Genomic DNA, 27,129 nt, shown 5'->3' with positions numbered 1-27,129 from the left:
ATCACATGCTTTTCCAATCACTCATATGCTTCCACAGCTCGAACACAAACGCGGCTGATAGGTCATACCCATGAAATTGAAAGATATACGAAAACAAACCTTCAAAGATAGGAATGGGTGGTCCTAGCCGCATTCAGTTACCTCATTTTGAAAAATTTATAGAATTACAATTTGAAAAAAAGCCTAAATAATCGCGACAGTGACTTGAACACCCATATAATTCCCCAAACAGCATACGTGCTGTCTGGAGATATTTTGGGATAATTTCACTGAAGGTTGTGATAAAAACGACTATCAACAACGATTTCGGTCAAATGTAGCTTTATTTGATGATTCCTTATCTGATACTAGCAGCTTAGGCATAACTATGAGCTGATTTATTGTAGTTTTAAAAAGCTTTAAAGCCAGATAATGTTAACAGAACTCTCTAAAGAGTGGATAAAAACAGAAGTCTTCAAGAAACTCTACGAATAGGTGGTAAACATTAATCGGCCACATCATTGGGCATTGTGGCCTGACGAAGAAATTCGTCGAATGACAAGTGGAAAAATCCGGCCGAATGAGTCGCATGAAAAATGTTATCGTGGATGTAAAAGAGAAGAAAAAAGTATGTGAAAAGGTTAGCAGATAGGAAAGCGGAATGGAGAGCTGCGTCAAACCAATCGTCGGATTGTTAACTTATGATAATGAGTAATTTAACAAAATTAACTCATTAATAGAAAAAATGATCTTAAATTTCAGTAGCGCTTGCTGGTAGCTCACCGGTGAATATATTCGACTCAAGATGCGGAGGAATGAGCACAAGGTGTCATGGGCGTACCCAGCGAGGGGCAGGGGGGCATCTGCCTTCTCCCCCTTAGAATCAAAAATCGCAAGTCTTTAAGCAAAATCAGTACTGACTTGAAACGAAGTTATTCAACAAATTCTCTTTAAACCCACGAAAAATGATGTGTTAGTGTAAGATATGTAACTAAAATAAAACTATTTTTTCAAGGAAATAATTTCATAAACTAATAAAGCGCTGTTATAATTCTCTTATAATTATCTACAAATGTTGGTTTCATTCACCTTCTCCATGCTAAAATGCCACGACTTGGCTTGCCCCCCCCCTTACACCATGGCTTGCCCCCCCCCTAGTTATGATCCTGGGTACGCCCTTGCAAGGTGTACATTGTTATGTCTAACCAACCGCACGAGCGAATCGCATCTCTTTCCCAGACGCTAGCATCTCAAACCCACCAGAGCGAACTCAGGCGGGAGAGGGCGTTTCACCCAAGCCGTCGCACCCGTACCACGCCACCCCGGTTCGTCGCCCGGAGGATAAAAACATGTCCGTATGAAAATTAATTGGGCTTGTGCTCAAGCAAGCGAAGTGAATTAATGACGGAGACCGCGGTGCCGGGCAAAGGAGAGATGGCGGCAGGAGTGGGATAAATGCGTGCGAGACGAAATAATGCATATTCCAAGTGTAATAGGGGTTGTACTCGAAGAGAAGAAGGGGGAGGAGGGGTTGCGATTGCCAGCGTCTGCGGTGGCGGAGCGCGTGCCGCGGAACAGTAAGGCCAAGACCGCCAAATATTCCAGAGGGAATGCTTCGACGGGTATCCACGTAAAAAAATCGATAGAAAGCGGGCAAAGCAGAGACGGCGGGTAATCCGAGATTTTGGACGCACTGCGACTCCTCGTTAAACTTTATTCACGGGATCATTCCTTCGCCTGTGGCTGATTAAAGGACCACGCAAGTTGAGATGGAAGAAATCCATAATCAGGCCTGAAACGATTCATTATCCCCCGAAGAAGTTCTCTAAGCATAGAATTTCTTTCATTCACACAGACGTTAGCATTTTAAGTACACATAGGCTCCGAGCGATAATCAAGGTTTTCCACAGCAACATTTAGTTTTTCATGTCTACAGAGGTCATCATTGAAAAATATACCCCGAATACCCCCTAGAAAATCATAGCCGTCCCCATAAGTAATGTTATAACCGGTCACACGGATGCTGCTCCACATACAGCAGATTGATTTCACGAAATCGGTGAAAATATAAATTCAGTGATTTGAGAGCACCAAAATTTTGCAAACTAATCCAATATTCCTGTCTAAAATTTATCGATTCCTTCCCTTGTTCCAGCGTGCTAGTGAATTTATTTTAAAATTCTAATCAATTTTTCGAATGAAAAACATGGGCTCCTCCTTCAAATCGCGCTCCACGTGCATGACGGCAATCTAAAAATATTTGCACGGTGTTTTATTTAGAAAACAGTAAAGAAATACCGGATATAAAGGAAAATTCGTATGAAACAACTCCCTGAGTTGGTCCTCATTTCTAACTTCTTTCGCTTTCCATTATCAAACCTGAGCCATTTCCCAACGAAATCCATGGATAAGGAATCTAAAGAAATAAGTAGTGCTTTCGAACCATGCTAAATCTAAATGCTAAATACTCAAGTCACTAAATTAAGTTTAAAAGTTCCAGCTTCAATCTCAGAAGGTAATCAATTCCATGCGGTATCGAGAATATATGGTAACATTCAATGCATCGAAGATGCGACAAAAAATCAGAAAACAAAGGAAAAATATTAGAGTGCATCTTGTTAAACTAATACAAATATTTTTTAAGTGGTACACGAAGTTCATGAAAGAAAATACAAAGGTAACGGGGGCAATTCCAGGTACAATAGCCTAAAATTTTCACAGTGGTGCTACATCATCGAATGGGTAAAGAAAGAGCAAAAAACTGTCTCATGCTCATATTTAAGACCAAGAAGGAAGCCCCAAAAAGAATTATTACTTATTACCACCTAGCTCCGCTCGCCCCAAAATAAACGAATTGTCAGTACAAAACAATTCACGAATTCTGGAATTAAAACAACATCGCCAATTATAACCCGAACCCTGATTTACAGTATTTCCCACCCCAAAAGACTAGAGGAAAGATAAGAGAAAAAGACAAGGACACATCAGCAAAAAAGGTCACGATGACCACCTGGCTCCACCGCCCCAAAACAAAAAAAGCAACACAAAACAAAATTTTTAATTCTTAACAATCCGCCAATTGTAACCCGAACCCTGATTTCTACTGAAGTAGCTATACCTCAAATCCCCTGGAAGAGTGGGAAAAGATTAGAGGAAGACAGACAAGACTACGTCAGCAAACAAGGCGACGATGACTTCAAAACAAGGTGGTCCCCTTTTGTTTTTTCACGACGAAGGAGGTATCTTTGAAGAGAACGACAGCGGGTCGATTCGGAGGTGACGACCTCGCACGCGGCGGAGAGGGAGGGGACACACAGGAATACCCGAGGCGAAGCACAGAGAGAAAGGGGGAGGGAGGAAGAAACCTTATGATGCAGATGAGGGCGAAAGGAGAGGGGAAGGCAGCGAGACAGTTTGATACATGTTCCACGTGAACTGGATGAGACGCGACTCTCCTCTTCGCTTTGTTTCCACGGCTCAAAGGCACATTTTCGCTCAATATCAAAATAAAACCTACATTCTACTTCCCAAGCCCTCCGCGCGCCTTTGTAACGCAGAGCATTGGGACGCCAATCATGAAAAAGGGGGGGAAAGGAGGATATTACACGGGGGGAGGAGAACGAGAGAGGGTGCGATTCGATGGGTTCTATTCCCGCTCCGGCTTCAATCGTGACGGATGCGAGGGAGAATGTGATCCATATTGTAAATAAAACATTTTCAATAACACCAAAAAATTAATTCTCTACGTGCAGACTTGGAATCGAGTTACCAACAAAAAAGTAACTAATCACAGATAAATGGTAAATATAATTTTAATGTTATTTCGAGCGAATAAAAAAATATCATAGAGCAGGGGGAAGCGTAAAACAATTTTCCTCTCGTCCCTATACTGATGGAGCCCCGAATAGGCTACATAGAGGAAAAAAACAACAATTTCGCTGAACAGTTAGGGTACCTACGATATCGCGGCCCTAGCATACCTATTGTCCTTCAGCGCAAAGGTTTAAATTTAGAAATATATGGAAAAACCAGTAATTTAACGAATTTAATTGAAAATTCTCGAGCATATGATCTTGTCATCTTTCAAAAACTGTTCAACTATGAAAGCAGGAGCCACAGCAATTACTGAGAGGCGTAAAATAATGATGAAGAATGAGAAAAATGCATTTCTCCAAGTAGAAACATAGAACATCTGTTACCCATAAGTGTTGAAGAATGTCAGCCTATAAAACACTCACGTTCGTAGATAGAGAAGAAATTATAAAAGGAGAAGATAAAAATTTAGTAGATAGTTAAGAAGAGATAAAAATTAATCACTAACTATTTCAGTTATAGGAGGATAGAGAAAAAAATTACAAGACTGACCGGGAGTGAACTAAAAGCGACCATTTTAGCAGAGATGGGTGAAAAGACAGGTAAACAAAACGGGAGGCAAGAACGGAGAAAAATCGGGGAGAGAGACGCAGACTAATACAAGAAGGATTGGAGTGGCAACATGGAATGCGTGGCTTCTGAAGCGGAGATTACCCCTCGCTCCCCACCTGCCATCATTAGAGCATGCGGCGAGCGAAGATGGTGCTCGAGGTGTTGCAGGGGTAGGGGGAAAAGGAGGAGAAGGAAGGGGAAGAGGGTCTGACGGTGCTGACGACTGAGTGACATCACCATGAGCGGAGGGGGAAAGCTTCACTGAAAAAGGGGCGTGGTTGGAAGGGTTGGGGGGAGCAAAAAATGGAACAGGTGGCCCAAAAACGGGGAGAGATTTGGGAAGGATGGGACTGAAAGAAGAAATTCTCATCCGACGGAATTGCGAGGGGGAGCTCTCAAAAGCGAGAAGACTTGCGATTGCGGTCGTGTTGACGAACCAACTCGCGCCCGCTAAGTTATTAAACTAGAGAGCGACCGCAGTGATCCTATGGATGGAACTCCCGACGCGCAGTTTGATCGGCTCTCGCGAGATGGCGCCAGCGAGGCCATTTGCAAGCTCACAAGCGGGATTCCGAAGAACGCAATCATGAACTTGATCAACAACGGAACAATTCCTCAATGAGAGGGCGCTGACAATTCCACAGAAGTTGGCGAATAGTTAGCATCACTCCAAACTGCAGAACATTGGGCCTGCTAGCGAACTCATTATCTAATTACTTCCAAATATTTCTTAACAGACAGATGAGGCGCTGCTTCAGCCATTTATTTCCATATTTATTTAGCGCATCAATTACTTAAAGCCCGCAAGGATGAAAAGTCAAACTTATGCCCTCAGAAGCATGAAAAGTCATCATTTGCGTCTCTCTCTTCCATATTTATTTTTCTCTTTGGCTCTTTCATAACAATGCATTTTGTGTATCTAATTTCTGGGTTCTTTTAAACATAATCATTATTTAGGGTGGGCACTACTTCTCTCTAAGTAACTACCAATGATTTTAAACAGAATTACAACGAAAAGTGAAAAATAAAAGAGAAACATGTTTTTAAAACACTCTAGTCCTGTTCTGATATTTATACAGTGTGAACGTACTAATAAAAATAATATTACCGCTTGAAAACTTAACTATTCAAGCAAAGGAGACTTTTTCATAGAACTAAACCTGTATAAATGTCTCCTACTGGTTAATGAGATAATTTTGCGCACAACAACACGACAGAGTTCAGTCAACTTCCAAGATCGCGTGTCGCTAAGAGAGAAAATATTACGTCAATAGACTACCAACCATTTTCTCCTCGATTCTTATGACGCAAGAGAGAAGGTCATAGTAAATTAAAAATAGGATTTATGATACTTTAAATACAGCAAATTATAGACAGGAATGGCCATACAAACAAAGTCACAGCATAAAAATAGTGGCATTTATTGACAGAGGTCAGAGTAAAGTCGATGCAATGGTATGTTAACTTTGAAATAAAGACATGATGATACCAGTAAAACATAGACACTAAAACATGGAAAACGCTCAACGGATACAAAGTGAGATAGAGGAAAGAACGTAGTAATTACGAAGCTAAATCAATCCGAGGCATTTGGCAGTATATGAGAGTAAATCGAAATAAGCAATGAATTTCTTGCTGGTGAAACTAATTCAGGAAATAATCAACTTGGATGCAAAGTTTGGTAGAGTAATTTGTCATGAAAAAATATAGATGAACAGAAATTCGTTTTACATTGAGTAAAATTTATATTGACAGAAGAAATGAAGGAATGATTACAACATCCTCATTCGCACTCACTTGTTAGTTGTGAAATATAAAAGGGTAAGCACGAACCTATAAAACAATACGATGCAGAGCAAGTTTCTATAGAATTAAAATTGGTAAAGGCGGTTGTTTATGAATTTTCCCCAACAACGAGAAAGATAATTGGACTAGTTTTTTCGCATAACTCATTGTCAGTGAAACTATGACGTGACGAGCATTACTTGTTTTCAGGGCGTAATACAAGTTAAAGAGTTAACAGCGTTTGAAAATGTATTCACATAAATTGAAATTTATTACCAGAATATGAGGAAACAAATATAAGCGGAAATAATTCATTTTCGTAGACAAGAAAAAAGGTAATCAAGCATATGAATGGAAGAGACGCTTTACCAGGAGCATGGCCGTACGTCCGATCCAGCAATAATACCAGTACTAACGTACTATTGAAATAGCACGATGTATCGATTGTTTCGACTGTGATGCGGGATGTGCCCCGTTTCTGAGTCCCTTTCAGCGACACACAAATGGTGATCCACGACTCGGAAACGTCATTCACGCTCGGATTGACGGAGGAAAAAAACCGCACAAGAATGCCAGACCTTAATTTACCTAAAAGGAGGGCCCATCACGCTACGAAAAAAACTCACCGCAACAATCGATTAATGAACACGGCAGTTCTGCAAGGGGAATTCTTTTGTCGCCCGAAGAATCTGATCGATGAAGTGTCCCAAATCAATTTCCAGGCCATTTCCATCAGAAGAAAGTGAAATAAACCGGCAATCGTTACGCCTAGTGCCGGGGAGTTTTCGAACTACTGGCCTAGTAATCCGTACGATAACTTGGGCACTAAATGCAGAAGCAAGAACGGAAACCATGTGATTATAGCCAAACGCTGGGGGATAAATTGAAGGCTGTTGCAGCATCCTGGCTGCTGAATCGAAAACGTATAATTCAACTTGTAAATCAGAATTTTTGCCAGGGAGAATTGAGTATTTTTTTACGATTGGTCGCGATTCATCACAAAAATACCGCCACACAAAGACATCAAAGAGGACAGATAAATGTATCGTTGATTCAGCAGAGCCACCTCAGGACATGCTTCGAAGCTTTGCGGAACGGTTTTTTTTCCAGGGAATCAAGAAATGGAAAAAGCAATCGCGGCAGCCGTGACGCACCCCTATGAGGTGGACAACGCTTTTTTAACAAGAATAATCTCAATTAACGGTTGATTTCAATTGGGATTCTTTAATCGCTCAAAAGCATATATTGATTCTTAACATGATATATGTTTCATTTCGTGCACACTGCCCTTACAAATGGATTAGTTATGTCATATAACGCCTAGCTAATGCATCACGCGCCGTGTAATGCGAAATCCTGTTCCACGGGTTAACCGCAAGTGATTCCTTTCAACATTCACGCGTGTTATCTCGTATCGAATTAACAGTACTCCGATGTCTCGTCTCCAAGGGCGACGGAAAGATAGAAGTGGTTTTTCATGAATGCATTAACTAAAAAAGCAAGGAGAAAAGGCAATCCCTCCAACAATCACTAACGTAAAATAGATTGCAAAGTTAATAACACTCCGTCACGCTTACCTTCACTGACTTTCTAAGATAATTAGAGGCGAAATTTCAAATAAGTGTAATGACCTTATCTTCAGCTACACTTACTTACTTACTTGAAAGGAACGTAAGTAAAAAAACCTGGCCATCTTATTACTTTGGTGTGAAGTGGCCTAAAACGGACGAAGAAAGAACTGAGAAATTGACTCACGCATTGGGAGCATCAAGCATAATTACTACTTTCGATAAGCTAAATCACAATTCCTCCTAGGAAAAGTAGGACTTCAAAAGTAGGTATGGAATCGAACGAATCAAAGACCGACTCTGAAGAAGAAACAAACAAGTACTGCTAAAAACAGAAAGGAGGAGGTGATAGTACCTACTTAATTCACCTCAGCACTCTACCAATAACAAATTTTAAAAAAATGTCAGTTTCCTCGTTAGTGTATCCTACTATTCAAAAATCTTTGCCACAAAATAACATAAAGATGACATAAAAACTGCATAAAAATTGACACACAAATTTCATAATTTATACGCTCGATTAATGCGCTACAGCAGGTATTATTGCGCAGGCAGATTTAAAAATCCATAAAAGTAGAAAACGGACGAAAGCCGTGGTCAAAAATATTAAACGAAGGTTGTTAAGTCACATGCGAACCAAGCGCCACACCCAGTTTTGGAAAAAGACCCGTATTTTTTACCCTCGCCATTCACAACTCCTCCTACTTCACGAAATTCCTTGTCCACCCCTGAAACGTATCCAACCCCTTTACGACAATGAGGGAACGGAAAGCCGTTATTACGCCTTCCCCCATCATACGGGCATTGAGTCCGAAAATAATTCCCCAACGGTTCCAAAAAAAACCCTCGAGAGTTGGGCCCACTACGCGAGGCAGAAAAATAAAAGAAATTCAATTCTTCATGACGACGCTGTTCACGTCAGTCTGCGGTGGAGGGTGCACTACGCAGATCGCGTGCTTAAATCGAGCGAGTTCCACCGACGGATGTCGAAAATTCTCCGCATTGCGAGACGCGTGTGAGGGCGTCGGCGCCACCCCAACGGACAGCGAAGTGAATTCACGGATTCCTCGATGAGTCACGAACTGCAGGGGTGTGTTCGAAAATAGAGAACCTATTAGCATCAATTTCCCTGTATACGGTTAGCAAGCGAGGCATGCGGTATCACTGCGATTCCAAATAAAAATTAAATGAAAACTCACCGTATATTCCCGAGGAGTCGTAAGACTGTGCAGAAAGTATGTTAATGGACGGGCAAAAAAATCAAAAAGACCATAAGAATAGAGTAAGAGAGTATGAAATATGGGACAAAAAATATTAATGCAACAAACCTCATACGTACCAGCATTTTAAAAACCTCCACGCTATGCTCAGTGCCTCTATTCCGCCCATTATTCAAGTTTGAAGCATAGTAGGCGTGAAAAGTCTACATTTCAAGGCGTAACAGTTATTAAATTCAAAATATAGTTGAGAAACCTATCCCAGAGCAATCAAACTCGTTCCCACCTCTGAGAATTCAACTACAAAGGTGAGTTTAAAGGCAAAAACCCGTGAACAGGACACACGGTTGCCACACGATTTCAAAGCAACGGTGGGAAGTGGATGCGTGGATTTTCACAAAAAAAAGATGGCATCCAATCAGCAATTAAATAAACTGGGATTTCAATATAGTTTTTACAGCCGCCACGACAATTCCACATTTTTAACGAGCTTGAATATTTTGCATCCTCAACCCACAAGCATCATTCGGCATCTTCATTATCGATCCATTTTGAATGTAGCAAACATGATCCTCAACAAGAGGAACGATGCTTGCTAATGAAGGTGAATCAGGAACAATCGCAAATTCCCTAATCGAGTTTGGATTATGGGTTTTCAAGGGTTCCAATTTTACAGTAGTATTCATGTCTTTTGCGTTAGCCTATTCCGCATTCAAAAACTCGGTTATACTTAAAAGTAAACAAACATCATGAATGTCGAATAATTATCAAAAATTACACCTTAATATCCATCAGTCACCAACCCAGTTTTTCCTCGTCAAAGTAGATGATTCTAAATATAAACTATTTTATCACTTGCACAAAGGACTAAGACATCAAATAAATACGTAGATAAGGAGCAGAAATTCTGAAGATAAAAGAACAAAGACATCTGCAGGGGTTCACTTTTTACAGTTTATTCTTTCTCTGAAAGTAAAAAGTAGGCCAGCAGTAAAAAAAATAACATGGAAAATAAGATGTAAGATAAAAGCGGCAGTAATATTTCCATAGTCGCTCAAAATAAATTGCTTCAAGCAAGGAAGGAAACTTACACCAAGGATATTCTTAGCTACATCTTTAGTACAAGAGAAAGAATAGATAAAAATTTCAAAGCAAAAGACTGAAGTCAAGAAGTTAAAAATGAAGAACAGATAATTATAATGAAACCCTTGAGTAATAACTGTTTCAGCTGTCTTTGATGTGAGAGAACCGGGTTAACATTCTGCAGATGTCACCTCAATTCCGCTTATTCATCTTGAAATAACAACTGCATTTAGTATACTAGTAGTCTCCCTTATATAGCAGCGAGTTGATGCAATAAAATAAACCTTAAATACCTCTTTGACTATGGAGAATCCTAATTGAAAAACGCTCTTTGTACTGTTTTATAAGAATAATCTAGACTTGATGTCAGTATTTCTTAAGAGAAAAATAAATGAGGTAAAATTGCGAGCAGAAAAGTTTAGACGTTTCAACAAATAAAATGACTGAAAACCTCTCATTTTTTCACGATAAATTATGGAGGGAATGAAAATGAAACTCCAACACGAACTTTATCCGAATTACAACATTGACTCAAATGAAACGAAGAAAAAGCACACTTTTTATGAACCTATGAGCTAAGTATTTACTTACATGCAGAGGCAAGAATTTCATGGCAGAACATGACTGATGAAATAGGAGCCTTTAAGAGGACGTTTTACTCTTGCACAATCAGTCTTTCACTCGGGAAGAATTACACATTTAAAGCTTAAGCCATAAAATCTAGAATTTTCATCGGATATAAAATTTTCGTAGTTGATATTAATTAAAATATTGTCTAGAGTATTAATTCAATGACTTATCTACTTGCCCTAAAACTTCAAGATGATTGCTTATGTTATAAACAAGTAATACGTGATGGAAAAAGACAAAATACAACCGGTTGGGCGAGTCATCCATAAAACGTTGCTTTGATACCGCCGAACAGGAAGAAAAAGAGTATAAGCCTCTGCATAGACTTCCCAAGGTTTTGAGACAATGGTGCCACCCAGATAGAAAATCTGTACAACCGAAATACAGGCTGAGCTGTTACGAGAGCGACAAAGCGAGGGACTGTTATTGAAAAGTCAAACACACACGCTCGCAGGGCGCATTTAGAGCTAACAGAGCAAACATTCGCCAGCTACTCTTCAGACGGTGATGAGAGTTCTCGACCTTCTTTTTGCACCCTTCCTTCCGCGCAAGAAAGAGAACTGAGGGAGATAACGACCGTCTCTCCCCTTCCGCGCAACGTCACATCTTCATGTCTGCATTTCCTTCGGAAAACACAACAGGGTTTACGTTGCACGTGACAAAGAAAACCCTCGCGACTGATACGATAGGAAGATAACTTCTGTTTTTGGTCGACGGCAATCTTCATCACAATTTGAGGTTAATGATCCATGGTTGAGACTCACGCTGCAACTGCTCGGAAAAGCGAATTCGAAAACGCACACTGCGTGACAAAAGCTAGTTAGCGTGCTGCTTAAAAAAATACCTGCCTGACATCAGCGGAACACTTTCTAGCTACCGGCGGCTATTCGTGAAGTCAGAACTCACTTACACGCATTTAGTTTACCTATTGATTACACGTCTCCAACCGTATTTTAATAAAAACAATGAAATATTATTATTATCCTCAGAAAAAGGGATTATGAGGATACTAAACTAAATTAGGGATAATTGTACTAATATTAAATAATTCAAAACCTCATCAAAAGAACAGTTGAAAGTTGGAATTAATTACCTTAAAAGCGTGGATCGCACGGTATAACACTATTAATATAAATTCATTCCTGCAATAAAAAAATTCTTAGCCATCAATCAAATGCTCACCTCTTTAGGTTCCTTCTAGAAAATTCAGTTTGCAGGAAGGAATTTAAAGTTAAGGTTTAGGCATGTTCAAAAAATGTACATGCATTGCAAATTCCTCAATAAATTCCTGCATAATATCTATTGTGAACTCACTCTCCCACTTAAGCACCTTATTCAATGATTTTGGCAAAAAAATATTGGACATATTTTAGAAAAAGCCTTTGAGAGAATTACTAATGGGTACGGAAAATAAAGGTGAAAATAATTAATCTCTGCGAGAAATTTTCAGAACTATTTGAAAAAATGACTAGGGCATGGCGTGTCTCAACGAGAATTTTAATTTCTTCATAATGTATATTTGCAATGCACTGCGTCTTTACAAGAGAACTCAGATTTCAAAACGACCCTCGATAACAGATAGGCATTCTGTCATATGCGGAAACTGATGCATTCAGATAATTAGGTCAACTTAGAGACCTGTGTGAAGATATGAGGTATAAGTTTTTGCCTATTCTTGATAAAGCGCTTGAGACTCTACAAGCCAGACTCAATTGTCTATGAAGAGTTTTACGTCCAACTAATGGAATTCCTTATCCATGCCCACAATGACATCATGAGCTGACAATGAGTCAAGACATACGAATGACATACTTCGAAGCATGATGCTCAGAATTATTAAACATGGTGAGATTGCGGCATACAATGTCGCAATCTCACCAGCCTTTCTTTCCAATACTAAAAGAAAACGGTAAGATAACTTTACATGAAGACGATACACATTGTACAAATATTTACATGTTGATTCTAGGAAAATAACGAAAAGAAGGGAAATTCGCGCTCAAGGCGGTGTATAACAACTCATATCTCGAAAACCTAAGTCATTTTCATGACTCATCAATCTAGACCGAGCGAAACTATTCAAATTAGAAATTTTTCTGAAGAAAATTCAGAAAATTACCAATAACATAGTTAATACACAGTTTTTACTCCACCTAGGTAATATGGTGAATTTATACCAGAACTGGAACAGTTTGGAACGATCAGTACAACACATTAGGCATGTCTCACATAATAACTGAACATATGTAACACATTATGTGCAACTCTCGCGGATGAAATGGGAAGATTGTACAGCAGTGTGAATTAGTGGAGCTGTGTGGAAAATACAACTACTTTTCATGACTTGCTACTACTGGTTATTGTTGTGACCACTTTTCCGTGGCAGTTTGCAATCCAATAGTTACCCATGACTTTGTAACAAATAGCGCGTCATTGATGGCGATATTTCATATTGCAGCACATAAAATAATAATTCCTGCCAAACACCCGGCAGATAAGAGCTGAGATTACTCTTTTATAATAATTTTTATAGTCGTTAAGAACGAAAGAGAAGACCAGTTTTTTTCTCAGGACATTAAATCGATGCACAGGCACCTATACCGAAGGCGATTCAGGGTACCGACGGAAGCCGTAGTAAAGATAAGGCAGCCCCCTTGATGAACCAAGCAGCCCAATGCAATTCTTGTAAGCCAATAAAGAGCGACTCATGGTACAATAACACGCCGTCGTTCAGGTGAATAGAAGCCCGGATGCAAAGAGATTCCCGGAAAAGTTTGCGCGTTGGACAGGTCAGCTAGAAAAAAGCACGCTCCGCGAACCAAGTCCCAAGAGATCTAGTTGAATCACCGAGACGAAAGAAATGATGATGAATAAATGATGCAAGGCAACGGATGCTGTAGTCTCAAAGTATTTATCGCTAGAAAAATACTACCGAGTGTATGAGCATTCGCTAAATACCAATTCTAACTTGAATTTAAGATTTAATCAAAATTGGAATCATGACTCTGTTCAGTTAATTTTTTTATGGCCATTTTTGTAGGGACGCTATGGTATTCGAAAATAGAATCTTCCACACAGCCAAACTATTTCAACAGTAAGAGAATACTCTAACGAATTCCTCAACTAATTACCTACCTATCAAATCTCTTTAAATCGAATACAAATATTTTACTGTAATATTGCTAGCGCTTATTTTTAAATTCTAAATCTTAATGAACCGGGCTTGCGAAAGAGAGAATTGGATATCTGAAATATTTGTGGACCGATTTTGATAACTAATTAGACATCCATTCGTTTCGAGACATCAATAATAAGATACAAGCTCCTTTTGATGATGGTAACATGACGACATCAGGGAAACGAGTAAACTAAGCATTAAGACGACCAGTCCTGAACCCTGGAATACAGACCAAAAATGGCTCATAAGATAGTGACGTCACCATCATCAAGAATTCGCACAGGGTGCCAACATATCACACAAACTCAGCCCCTTATTCGTCTATCTAAAATTTATACCCATAAAAAATTTCAGCGACTGGTACATTTCGTGTAAGAGCCAAATATACCTTTAATGTCAACGTATTAATTCACCATAGGCAGGATGTGATCACACGTTCATGGAGTCGATGCCGAAATTCGACTGAAAAGTAAATGGAGTGATAGATGGGAAGGGACGGTATGAATGACTAAGGCGTAGGGCAATTACTCACAAAATTTCCCAGAGTGAATCACCAAGCCACACGGACGACAAACCATGAAATCGATTGAAGGATACTGGGATGCAAGGTTCAAACTCTATCAGCGAACAACGGTCAGTTGATAGCGGAAATGCGCCCTAAATGATTATTAATGCAAAAAAAATCACAGTAAATACAAATACTAAATAATAGTGAAAAATAAGTTAAATTAACTTTTATGTTTCCTATCCAAGTAGTTTTTCAAAATGGAAAATAAATAAGGCGGAAAGCGAAAGTAGCTATCACAATAAATCATGGGAAACTAAAAGCATATGAAGCTTTATAATAAACCATTAATAGTTGACAAACCCAAGTATTGATGGAGAAGAAATGTGACGGGCTACTTAATACGCTGACCAGAACGTTGCATGAGAGAAAATATCAAATATCTTCGGCGTATGAAATGTTAGAAGAATACGAGACACGGAATTGCTTTTAAATTGTTAAAATAAAAAAAATTTCATTTACTCTGATGACATAGGCATAAGATATTTTTAGAAGATGTTTTCACCATCGGGAACGGCTTACGGAACAAATTTACACTGCATGATCGCGAGACGATAATTGCGCTTATGTGACGTGAAAAATTACGCAACAGTCTGAGAACGAAACTAATAAGGACAAATGAAATACGCGTAAGAATTAAGAAAAGGTGTATGAGTAGGTATAACCAAAGAGGAAAAGTATATGAGAAAGAAATGAAGAGGAAATAACGGTGAGAGGAAAAGAACCGATTGAAGTTATTCAAGGAAGGAATGTAGCAGGTTGTGAGAATGAAAAGACGTGCAACATGGAAATATTGGTGAAATGAATTCGTAATATTCTCAACTACAGAGCATCATGAACTAAAATAACCACAACATAGAATTAAAATTGCCAAATTATATGATATTAAAGCGCTACAAAAATTCTGCAATACAAAATTTGTACCATTAACTCAAGAGCATAGACTCCATGAATTATGGCAAAGACAATGGGCTGGAATCTTTGAAAACGTAGGAAATAAAATTTGAAATTTTTCTGCCAACGCGTCACCAACTTAATTAGCTCAACTTGGGACTTCTGCCGAATTCTAAAGATGAAAAAAGTTCAATGGCAAAGACATAATGCTAAAAATGATGTTCAGAGTATGACTACGATAAGTTATGGCTTCTATTTATGTTTCTGCCAAATATTCAGTTACGAGAGGCTACTGTTAACGACACTTAGAAACGCTTCATCACTTCAACGGCTTTGTTTAAGAGTCCGGGATGGTTCTAAGATACCACCTGTAGAAGAATTCAGCAAAAGAAACCCATCTTTAAGGCCCTTACATTCATTTCAATTCAAAACGGTATCTCATTATGCATATTTTTATGAGAACCCTTTGTTTCCCCACCCCTCTTACGTCCAAATAACTAAGAATTTCATCACGGGTCGCCGTTAATCCTCACCTTTAATGTATAAAAATACAAACAAAAGGAATGAAAGAATCTTCTTCTTCGGTAGATCAATAAACAGAGAGGTTCTTTTTTAATCTCAAGTGATCATCTTCAGCTTTAAGAGCTTTCCAACATCCTTAAAACATGGTGAAACCAACAATTATACATCCTTGGGCTAAATGTAAAAGAGCTTGAGTATGACATTGAAGGAGTGAATCCAAAGGGGATACGTAAATACTTGGGTAAATGTGTACTTGCGGAATGCAAGAAATAATGAGCGACGCGACGTTAAGTATCATATCCAAAATAAAGGGAAATAATTCTCAAGTTTTAGGGATGTTAAAGAAAAAGTGAACCGTCCCGAAGTGACTCCACCAGAATGCTACGTAACAGTGCGTGTGATAATACTAGGACTCGAACGCAATTCAACAGACTGGACATAAAACATTCAAAATGCAGAATGAAAAACTGCTTCCATTGATTTATCCAAGTGCTGATAACTTCAATTTCCCCGAGTTATACAATCGGTAGAGCATATATTTTTCAATTGAATGTCGGTGGTTGTATTAATTTGGGCAATAAAAACTCGAACCATTCTCTCTTTCAAATTCTCATCTCTCAAAAAAATCACCGTTCAACCATGGCTGATTCTTAACAAGACAATCAGTGTGGGAAAAAAGGTTGTCACGCCTTAAGTGGGCGCCTGGATGTTATGCATTCAGGTATATCACAATACAATTATAACGCCTAACTTAGGTTTAATTCGAACATTTAACTGATCGCACCGGTCTGACCCTTATATCCCTACAGGTCTGACCCTTATATCCCTACAGGTCTGACCCTACAGTATTCCCTTCTTCAGTTCGGCGTAAATGCAGAATTACTTCCTCGAAATCCAAGGGATGATATAACGCGGGAAATCCACGTAAAAAAGATAAGCGTTTTTCTATACCATAAAGGATCAGAGGTCACCACCCCTTCTCACCGAAATCCACCCCTAGGGACTTGTGGCTAAATGATACCCGATTCCGAGTAATTATGTTAAAACCGTGTAGGAACAGAAAAATTAAGTAATTGTCAGTTTGGCAGCAAGGACGATAGGATGCTTTAAAGAAGGATATCGAATGTTGATAAATTACGAGCGAATAAGGAAAAATTATAGACACATGCAGAGGCAACGGTATGCTAGTACGTCACCAGCCCTTATGTCATAACCAACAGATGGAAACTGCAATTGACACTCTTTTGACGCTGCAATCCAGGAAGTTTGAATAGTAATTTAACAGCGTAATTCACATCCTCATCCACCAACAAACCAAATGAATTTGTGACGTCAAAGATTATTCCCTCGGTTTGGCCAAAACCAAAATAAAAATGAGACTGTCCAAGTCAATAGTATAACCAACCTCTGCGATAACATGGCAAGGTATTATTTCATTTTGTCATACAAAGAAGTTCTACAGTCAATTGCCCAAATAAAGCAGGTTAAATTTGAAACACTCAACGTAATGTTCAACTTATTCCTTGCACCTCAATATTAGATGCAATCAATCACTAACGCGCCTTCCTTTAATGGGAATTTATTCGATGAAAAGCGAAATCACTATAATCTACTCAACAGCTTCTATTGACTTAAAAATTCAGTCTACTCGAACACCTATTCCCAGAAACTGGAAGTTTATTTTTGAGTAGATCCCAATGAAAGCAAAACTCAATCTACCAAAAAATTATTTAAAATTTGGAGATTTCTGAGCGCTGTGATTACTTGTTTATAATAATTTATACAGTCGCTTTCTTTCATTAGAAAGAACGGAACACATAAACAATCTTATAAATTATCACAGGTATTATAACGCTTAACTTAGATTCGCTTAGAATATTTAACTGATTGCATCGGTTTGTCCCGCTGCCCATACAGCATTGAGGTGCAAGGAATAATTCGGGTATTACGTTGAGTGTTTCAGGTTTCACCTGCTTTATTTGGGCAATTGACTGTAGAACTTATTTGTATGATAAAATGAAATAATACCTTATACTGTTGTCCCAGGAAAGAAATATATCTTTCTAAAATTATTCTGAATCATTAAAATGCAAATATTCGCTATGGTTTATCAGTATATTCGGATTACATAAAGGGCTAAAAACTTGGCATATGTTCTAGCCTTCTATAGATTTCTCGCGGGCTTTCCAATGGTTCCACTTCAAAATTTCGTTCCCACACAAATGCCGAGACACTGGGTATAAAAATCACTAGGGTTTTCAGGGCTCTGGGGAACTGCGATGTTCGGAGGATGCCCTGAAGCATTATGGGAATCGCCGAGAAACCGTGCAGAGAGATTTTTCGATCCATTCACAATGGGCTCGCGGCAATGGGACGCTAAGCGTCGAGTGCTTGGTGTCCATTCACCCGCGAGAGGTCGAGCCGAAGAAGGCGAACAATAGACATTTGAAGGGGAAAGGGATTGATTCGATTCTGCACGCATGCGCAAAGGAGACAGGCGATGGAAGACATGACAGGAGCGAATCAAGTGAAGAGAGGAACAGGAATCGCCGCTAAATTGTCATCCATCAAAGTTAGATGGTGGACGACTTTTGAAGTCACGCACAGTACTGCCTGAGTAATTAAACACTCCCCTCTTAATTTCCTAGAGAAATTTGATGTGAAAATATAGCACTATTCACCATTTCCTCTGAAATCGCTCAATTTTCTCACGGTCATAAATCATCATCATCATCATTAGTCAACAGTCCTAAGATTGGTTTGACACGGCTCTCAATTCCTCTCCCCTATCCCTTCCACATGTCATTCTAAGATTGTTTTCATCTGGTCATCATGTCTCATAATGTGGTCAACTAAGTGGTAGCGTCTATTCCTTAAGGTTTTTCGAAGACTTATCTTTTCTTCCATTCTTCTTAGCACTTTCTCATTCCTTACACTATCGATACATTTTATTTTATTTTTTTCCAAGGTCATAATAGCTATGATCATTTCATGTAATCAACCGGTTAAGATATGGAACATAACAATTTTACAAATCATCAGCACCTGTCCCGATTATCTTTTTTCTTCTTCAGCTCAGCATCTAGTCCATAGATCTTCTTTATAGCTATAAAACCTCCTCAGAACGGAAAGTTACGGTTAATTACTAGCTTTCAATAATTTTACAATCAAATCAAGGAAGCTGCATACTTACGACGTGCAACTTCTTAATAAAAATTTCCTTGTAATAAAATCATCCTCGATTGAACTGATTGCAACCATAATATTTATGCACATAGTGTATAATCCAACTTATAGCCATTCTAAAGATATTTAATCGATTTCATTTTTATTTATATTCAAGTTTCACAGCACAATGGCCATACCTTCGGTTGTATTTCCACTCGGGTAAGCCCCACATTTCCAATAATACCCCCCTATGAAATAAGAGCCGGTAAAGTACGCTACCAGGACATGTAAAAAAAGCTGCAAAAGCTCCAAAAAATTTGGAGTAGCGTATAATTCCTCGTTCTATAAAATTATTTAAACGACCAAAGCATTTAGTACAATATCACTTAAATTCAATATCACAAATTCAATCATTTACTTTTGATGAGAAGGAAGACTGTTCAATATCAATGCTTGGTAAATAATGCCCTGAAAGGGTGTAATAACTTTTGGACCATTTATAAGAATGAGAGAAATTCCATACAACTACAGAGATTATGTTTTTTACTTTTTGTAATACAGACCCTCGTAATTTTTAACCCATCAACGGAGAGACTATTTTAACATAAATTTAACTGATACAGGCGCGATATAGAGGAAGTTCGACATATTAAAAGCAAACTTAGCTGCACTTATCCCAATTATTTTAATAAGCATGACGCGTTTTGGCTCACAGAGTCATCATCAGGAACAAGACAGTACTGAAAGCATTTAAGGAACCGGAAACATGAAGGACAAAGCGAGATCGGATGGATGAAAAGTACATTCTGATTGTTTCAACATCGTCTCATTTCTATTTCCCTTAATCATCGAAAATCAATCCAATACGGTCGAAAGACCTTTCAACCTCTCTTGCAAGACACTTTATACAAGGCACGATTATGCATGCGCTCCTATATTTTACACGCGAGTAGACCTGACCTTGACTGATAACGTAATGGTGGCAACAGATACGATATCCAACTGACCCTGAACGTCTGAATGATTATAGATGTAAAAATCGAAAGCATGCCTCTAATTATTAAAGGCAGAAAGATAAAAGATGAGATATAAGGGCTAAAAATATCGGAACGGGTGACAAAGAAATGCCCTTAGGAAAGAAAAGAATTTACAGGGTGGCATACAGGAAGCCTATGCTGGCACCGATCGCAAAGAATACAAGCCTGTCAGGTAGTCGTATTTACGTCATAAATCATTATTCTTGACTAGTTAGTATCTCTCCTCCTTCGCGTGCCAACCGGTATTATTATTCTATTGCCTACAAAGTGGTCTCCGGTTTTTTTAACTAAGGAATATCTACCATAAATTTCCATTCAATGTGCCCCGTACCAGGCGCGCAGCTAGGAATTAAGGCTAGGAATTAATGGGGGGATTTTTAGGAACAACTAATACAGTAGGTGATATAGAATATGGGAGGTGCGGGTGCCCTCCCCCAGAAATTTTTTAAGATAAATGGTTCAAAATGGTAAGTTTTACGACTTTCAATGGGATATTTTATTAACCCTAGCACTATTTTATAAGTAATATTTATCCAATTAAGTATAATGGGTTAAACTTTAAAAATTTTCTAGGTTCTGAGGGGGTTTTTATCCCCCAAAACCTCCCCGCGCTGCGCTACTGCCCCATACAAGCCAGAAAATAAATGGATTTAAGAGCTAACAATCACAAATGTTTAATTTTGCACGTTCACTGCCTGCACAGAAGTATCACTCATCTAGCAATAAAATTGTTAAGGAATACCCACTGATTTTCACCCAACGCTCCAACGAATAGCTTTCAATCTTACGGCACGGGGATTTTTCAATCGATGCATCTCCCTAAAGACTTCAATCAAATTACTATGTGTAGACGTAGTTATCTCTAGACAGGCAGCTCCATAACCTCACTTTTCACTCGTATCTACGTACACGTATCAGTAAACCTCGATGACAGGCATTTCAGAGCAAATAGTAAGGCCGCTTCTGCATTGCCCCATAGTCCTTATCAACACTTCAACTAACGTTATCGTGTTCATACCCTATGACCAAGTCTCAGGTGCAAATACTCTGTAGCAAATGCATCATAGTATGAAGTCGAGAGAATCAACGCTCTTACCTCCTGTACCCAACCAGCATATTATATTATCAACAGCTGTATTTTCCCAAAGTACAAGCAAATTATTAATATGCTTTACTATATATATATGCAAAGAATGCCTCACGAATGTATAAAATGCACCAAAGAAATTCGTCTTTTCTTGTAAAAATACACTATTATGTAAATAAATACCAAACTTGTTGCTCCCCCTCTTCTAGTAATTTATTTGAGCAAGAATAACCTCGAGATAGATTGAAGGTCTTAAAACTCAAATTACATATTTCTGTTGATCGTAAAAATACAACGGTGTAACAGCTAGCAATTAATTTCCTGACTATTTCTACCAGCCTGATTCATGTGATGAAATTGTTAATCTAAGTATAAATGTAATGGCTCTAGCTCCTAACATAACGGATCGCAAAGGCATTTACAATTAATGTAATGAAACAGTAATTATGTGAAAGCATTCAGGTAAGGAATAAATAAATATTTAAACGCCACTTTTGATAAAAATAACATGAATTACCCTATTTACACGTGGAAATTTCGGGCCTCTCAAAGAAGTTCAAAGCGGATTACAACGAGACAGATTTTGATCGCATAAGAGTCAATAATGCCTACCTGCCGTGATCGATGCACCTTCGTGACGCTATCAATGAAATACTCTCCCTATCCTCGTCGAGGCCAAAGTTTGATTCTTTGCCAATCTCAGGTGCTCACCAAGAAAGATATGGGGAGGAATGCCTCAGAATAGATACGACCAGAGGCACCTCGAGCATTCACGAACAGTACAGAAACACCAGCAATGAGCCTACCATTGAATAAAAGTAGCTTCTAAATATTTCACGCACATAAAAACTTATTCTTTATGGACAAGGATAGACCACAACAAAATTCACAAACGCCGGGTCCGGGTTGATGAAACGAGCAGAAGAATTGAAAACGATTGTGACTGAGCAGGCAAAAGACCAACACAGAAAAAAGATCTTTCAATGTGTATTTAATTTAAATCATGACCTATACTCCAAGATCATAAACACTACATTGTTACAGAAAAAAGAGGAAACACTATTTTGTGGAATAGTTGGACAACCGATGGGGAAACGTAAAAATGACATAACCTTGAAGTAACATTCGATTCTGGAGCTTCTGCCAGTGACTACAATGTCAGTATCCAGAACGGATGAGGTTCTGTACGCTATTATGGAATTGTAGCAAACTCACTATTGCTACATTATTGTCAATGCGACTTAGGCCCTTATTAGACGAGGTAGCCAGGCGACGTCGCCAGCGACGAACCTGGCTACCCAGCTTGTCGTGGGTCATTGATTCTTATGGGCCTTATTACACGAGGGTAGCCAGCGACGTAGCCACACTTTGGCGACTGACTGGCTACCGAGCCCCGTCGCCACTCCGGTCGCCACTGGCTACCCATACTGGCGACGCTGCGTTGTAGCATACGGAGCTTATTACACGAGGTCGCCAGGCTACTCGGTCAGTACACCTCGTTTGGTAGGTACTGCTCACATTTGTGTTGTGTTCTGTTGTGAGTGGGTGGGTTGCTTAAGTATGTCCACGCCAGTTGAGAAAATGCCTACATCAGTGGAAGGGATACGCGGAGAGAAGAGGAAAAAGGAAGAGCTGCAGAAAGACGACTTGAAAAAGCATGAAGAGCTCGTGAAAAAGTGCCAGAAGGTAGCCGACGCTAAATTAAACACGGAAGACTTCATTAGTGAAATAGAAAAACACCCATGTATTTGGAACTGTGCTGTAGAGGAGTATAGTAACAAACACGTTAAATTGAGTGCGTGGAATGGAATTTTGTGCACCTTCATACATGACTTTGAAGAACGGGAGCTGTCTGAAAAAAATACACTCAGTAAGTATTGTGAAGTTACAACTTGTAGGCCTAACGTATAACAATAGCTGATCATTGTTTATGTCTACTGTAAGCAATTTAATTTTAAATGAAAATATGGTATTTTGGGTAATATTAAATAGCTCAGTTTCAAGTATGGTGAATTTAAGACACGGTTCTTAAACAGTATACGTAAGGAGCACCACAGTATGTTGATGGAAAAAATTTATTTCAATATTAAAGGCACACGTTAAAAATTGTACAACAGCTGAAAATGTAGATAAATATTTTAAAAAGTATTATTTTCTGGGTAAAAAACGTATTTTACCAAACAAAAATTGAAAAGTAAGGAAGAAATAGGTTTGGTTATTGCCTAAATAATTTACAGTTATAAATGCACAACCTTTAAATGATTTAATTTTATTTTTTATGTTTGATATCGCACTAAGTTATATATTTCTCCGGTGATACTAATCATGACAACTTCAAAAATTTCCCGAAATGTTAATGTGACAAAATATTATTGCAAGCACGCAATTATAAGGTTCAATAACTGAAAATTTTTAGGTGAAGTACACGTATATTCAAATGAAAAAAATATAATATCAAGACATTAAAATCTTTTCTCAACATTCACGTACTGTTACGCACTAGTGCCTTTGTTCAAATTTTCTCCATTTGCCATGATACAGCTCCTGCTTCACTGACAAAGTAGTCGCAGAACTTGTCCCTAATCTGTATAGCTGTTTTTGTTGGTGGCTGAATGTTATCACTCCAGTCATACAAATTGTCCACTGATAAAATTGTATCCTCAACTTTGAAACCGTCACGTTCCCTTACAAAATTGTGTAGCAGACAACACACTTTTATTATTGACTCGCATAGTGAGATTTCAACATTCAAAGGTCGGTGAAAAATCCTCCACTTATTAGCGAGGATTCCAAAAGAGCACTCAATATTTCTACGGGCTCTGCTGAGTCTATAGTTGAATATTCTTTTTTTCACATCCAAACATTTGCCTGAATAAGGTCTCAGTAATTTAGTTGTCAATCCAAAACCTTCATCACCAACAATTACAAATGGCATAGGTTCCTCAAATCCCTGGAAAGAACTTGCGTTTTCAGGAATATTTAGTAAGCCGCTATCAAGTTTTTTCTTGAAAGTACTTTCCTTGAACACAGTTGAATCAGATGATTTACCATATGCACCAACGTCTACAAAAATGAATTTGTAGTCTGCGTCGCACATAGCAAGTAGCAGGATGGAAAAATAGTTTTTATAGTTGTAATACAATGATCCGCTGTTTACTGGCTTTATAACACGAATCTGTTTTCCATCCAGGGCCCCTATGCAATGGGGAAAGTTCGTTTGTTCATAAAACTTGGCAGCAGTTTTCAGCCAAAAGTCTGTTGTTAGTTCTGGGAAGCAAAGATGTTGTAGGTTTTTCCAAATAGCAGCACAAACTTGTCTTATTATCATTGAAATTGAAGGTTGGCTGATTCTATACTGATAGTGGAGATCTTGCATAGAAGTTCCTGTAGCAAAATACCTGTAACCAAAAAATTGTAAATAATATTTCTTACACAAATAAAGCGTGTGTGTATTAAAACTTTGTCTTTTTTCAGTGACTATAACGCAAAAAAGATGGAAGGTAATTCGAGGATGCTACACTAGAGAAATTTTGCGACTTAAAGGGATCAAGAGTGGATCTGCAGCCTCAAGGAAGAAGGCTTACAGCTACTTCGACCAGTTGCGATTTTTAGAAACGTCAGTGAAGAAAACTGTTTCAAGCGTTGATGATGTTGATTCAAGTTTTATAGATGAAGCGGAAAATGAAGCATTTTCATGTCATACTTCTCCAACCAATGTTCGTTCTGGGTCCAAAAGAAAATTAAGTAAAGACGATGAACTAGTTGAGGTATTGAAGAAAAAAATTGCGCTTGAAGAATCAGAGAACAGTCCCAGTACTAGCCGTGATTTGCAAGATGACGACAAACTGTTTTTTTTGTCAATGTTACCAGAGGTCCGCAAAGTCCCTCCTGAGAGGAAATTAAAGCTGAGATCTGATATGATCAACTTAATAGCTATGGCCCAAACAAATCACCAACAAGGTTGGCAACAGCCTCCATACCATGGATATCAACAGAATAATATGTATCAACAACCTCCCACGTATGTAACCATGCAACATCACGCGCCCGTACAGAACGTCTCATCTGCAACATCATCTCCGCATTCTATCGTCAGCGAGGATTCTCAACAAACACAGTTTAGTGACCTTGTGTTGTTCGACTGAACTAAACATTTGAAATAGAGCAAAAGGATAGTGTATAATTTTTTAATGTTGCTTAACTAACTTTAATAAATATTTCTTAATGTAATGGTTGCTTAATTGTCTGAGTCCCTTTCATACAATTTCATTCTGGTAAATATGTCATAACATTGGCAATATTAAGAAGGCTGCTTAACAATTTCAATTATTATTTAACTAAAAGACGTACCTTAAAGTGACCACAAGTTTCTCTTCGGGTGTAATACATCTTCTCATTGTAGTATCAGCTCCAGTTATTTCATCCTTTATGAGGCCTAACAACTCAAAGAAACTGGATTTTGACATCCGAAAGTAATTGAAAAACTTAGTATTGTCCGCACAGAGTTCATCAAAGAGTGTGTAATATAGCCCTTTTGATTCTCTTGCGCAAAGAATAGGATGAATATGCATTTTTCGCTGTCTTTGCCTCCTTTTTTTCAGAAGTAACAGAAGGAGAAGATACTTAGAATCACTCATGATATTCTAGTTTAATTCACTGTAAACAGAAAGGGCAAGATAATGTTACCATTCATACAACGCACTCCACTATAGTTCACAGCAAACTGAGAGAAAACGGAAAAATTCTGGCTACTGAACTGGCTACATAACTGGCTACTAGGTTTGGTAGCCAGCGACGTCGCCAGCTACCGTCGCTGGCGACGTCGCCTGGCTACCTCGTCTAATAAGGGCCTTAGATGAACTGGACTTGGTCAACCGGAGTCTCAGAAATCACAGAGAGAATGGATTATGACAATTCCCATTAACATGGAAAGTGAATGCAAAGACAAAAAGTTTACGGATTCCATTTAAATAGTTACAAAACTTGATTCATCAAATGGGTTTGAGCGTTGAAATGACGAAAAACAGAACAAAGGCAACTACAAAAGTATGAAAAATAATTACAATATTCACCTGTTTAATTATTTTACTCCGCCTAACTATTACGACCTTCATATTACTTCTTGAACGCATGCATATCAATAGAATAAGTACGCAAGATATAATAAGCAACTACACCAATAAAATGAAGGGGACATTGTGGCAGATTATATTTATTAGCACGCCCCATGTCTTAGTTTAAATCAATGTCCGTTTTAGTGTCAATGCCCGAAAAGATAAAATTACCTCATTCAATATTTCAATAAAATTGGCAGAATTTGGCTTGCGTATAACATTAAGTGCTTACATGATTCCTTTTTTATTGGAATGCCGCCATAAAAAGGCCTCAAGGGGATTCTGAAGAAGGAGCATTGATCTTATAACTGGGATTGATTACCTATGGAAAAAGGAGACATTTTACTGCAAAATTAGGTTCGAATCCTCCTTGAGCATAAAATAGATAATACGCTTAGAATTAAAACCTCGAGTTAGAAGGAGTAAATATACCCCTAAAACTTGGAGCACTTTAATGAAAACGGACTCTTGAGAAGAAAGTTTGAATTGGCACAATCACTTGGATTACCTACTCTTCCATGACGACAAAAGAAAGAGACGGAAGGTGCTTGGCAACGACGAACGGTCGGACGCCACCCGTAAATCTTAACTATTTCACGACAAAAGAAAAAAATAATTTTAGACCCGAGTCCAAAAGTATCCATCCCCACTGTCGGTACACACTCGGTTGTAATTTGCGAGGGAAGCGGTCGCCATCTAAATGAGGCTGGCGTGGATGCACCGCTATCCAAATGTCATGCACTCACAAATACCCGCAGGAAACCTAACTCTCCCTCTCTCACCTACAGCCTCCTTCCTCCTGTCAATTCAGGGAAGCGCGCCCGCGGACACGCATAACCTCAAATATGAAAGCATGGGTCTCCCGAACCGTTACCCC

At 38.6% G+C, this 27,129-nt stretch overlaps 3 protein-coding genes across 7 annotated transcripts in view; 1 reads left to right on the top strand and 2 right to left on the bottom strand.

Annotated features, from left to right (window-relative positions):
• The window catches only part of LOC124157708 (reticulon-1-A), a 169,368-nt gene that overhangs the window by 64,050 nt on the left and 78,189 nt on the right, over positions 1 to 27,129 (bottom strand). The window lies entirely within an intron of this gene.
• Positions 22,387 to 25,468, top strand: LOC124157713. The gene is made up of 2 exons (XM_046532684.1): positions 22,387 to 23,008; positions 24,613 to 25,468. The coding sequence occupies exons 1-2, from the start codon at positions 22,699 to 22,701 to the stop codon at positions 25,281 to 25,283; spliced, it is 981 nt and encodes a 326-aa protein (XP_046388640.1). The 5' UTR covers positions 22,387 to 22,698; the 3' UTR covers positions 25,284 to 25,468.
• LOC124157712 (protein ALP1-like) lies at positions 22,917 to 25,986 on the bottom strand. Its single transcript, XM_046532683.1, has 2 exons — positions 25,489 to 25,986; positions 22,917 to 24,536 (listed from the first exon to the last, which is right to left on the bottom strand). Exons 1-2 carry the CDS (start codon positions 25,773 to 25,775, stop codon positions 23,651 to 23,653), a joined length of 1,173 nt encoding a protein of 390 aa, XP_046388639.1. The 5' UTR covers positions 25,776 to 25,986; the 3' UTR covers positions 22,917 to 23,650.

Source organism: Ischnura elegans, chromosome 4 (genome assembly GCF_921293095.1).
Source record: "Ischnura elegans chromosome 4, ioIscEleg1.1, whole genome shotgun sequence".
Taxonomy (NCBI): domain Eukaryota; kingdom Metazoa; phylum Arthropoda; class Insecta; order Odonata; family Coenagrionidae; genus Ischnura; species Ischnura elegans.
The sequence above is the reverse complement of the archived record's forward strand: the minus strand, read 5'-3'. Positions and strand labels throughout refer to the sequence as shown.

What these genes read in the sequence shown, in the direction of transcription:
- LOC124157713 (XM_046532684.1), top strand. Translation starts at nt 22,699, where the DNA reads ATGTCCACGCCAGTTGAGAAAATGCCTACATCAGTGGAAGGGATACGC. An exon ending in GTCTGAAAAAAATACACTCA is followed by an intron (nt 23,009 to 24,612) that starts GTAAGTATTGTG and finishes GTCTTTTTTCAG; the next exon opens with TGACTATAACGCAAAAAAGA.
- LOC124157712 (XM_046532683.1), bottom strand. Translation starts at nt 25,775, where the DNA reads ATGAGTGATTCTAAGTATCTTCTCCTTCTGTTACTTCTGAAAAAAAGG. An exon ending in AAACTTGTGGTCACTTTAAG is followed by an intron (nt 24,537 to 25,488) that starts GTACGTCTTTTA and finishes TTTTGGTTACAG; the next exon opens with GTATTTTGCTACAGGAACTT.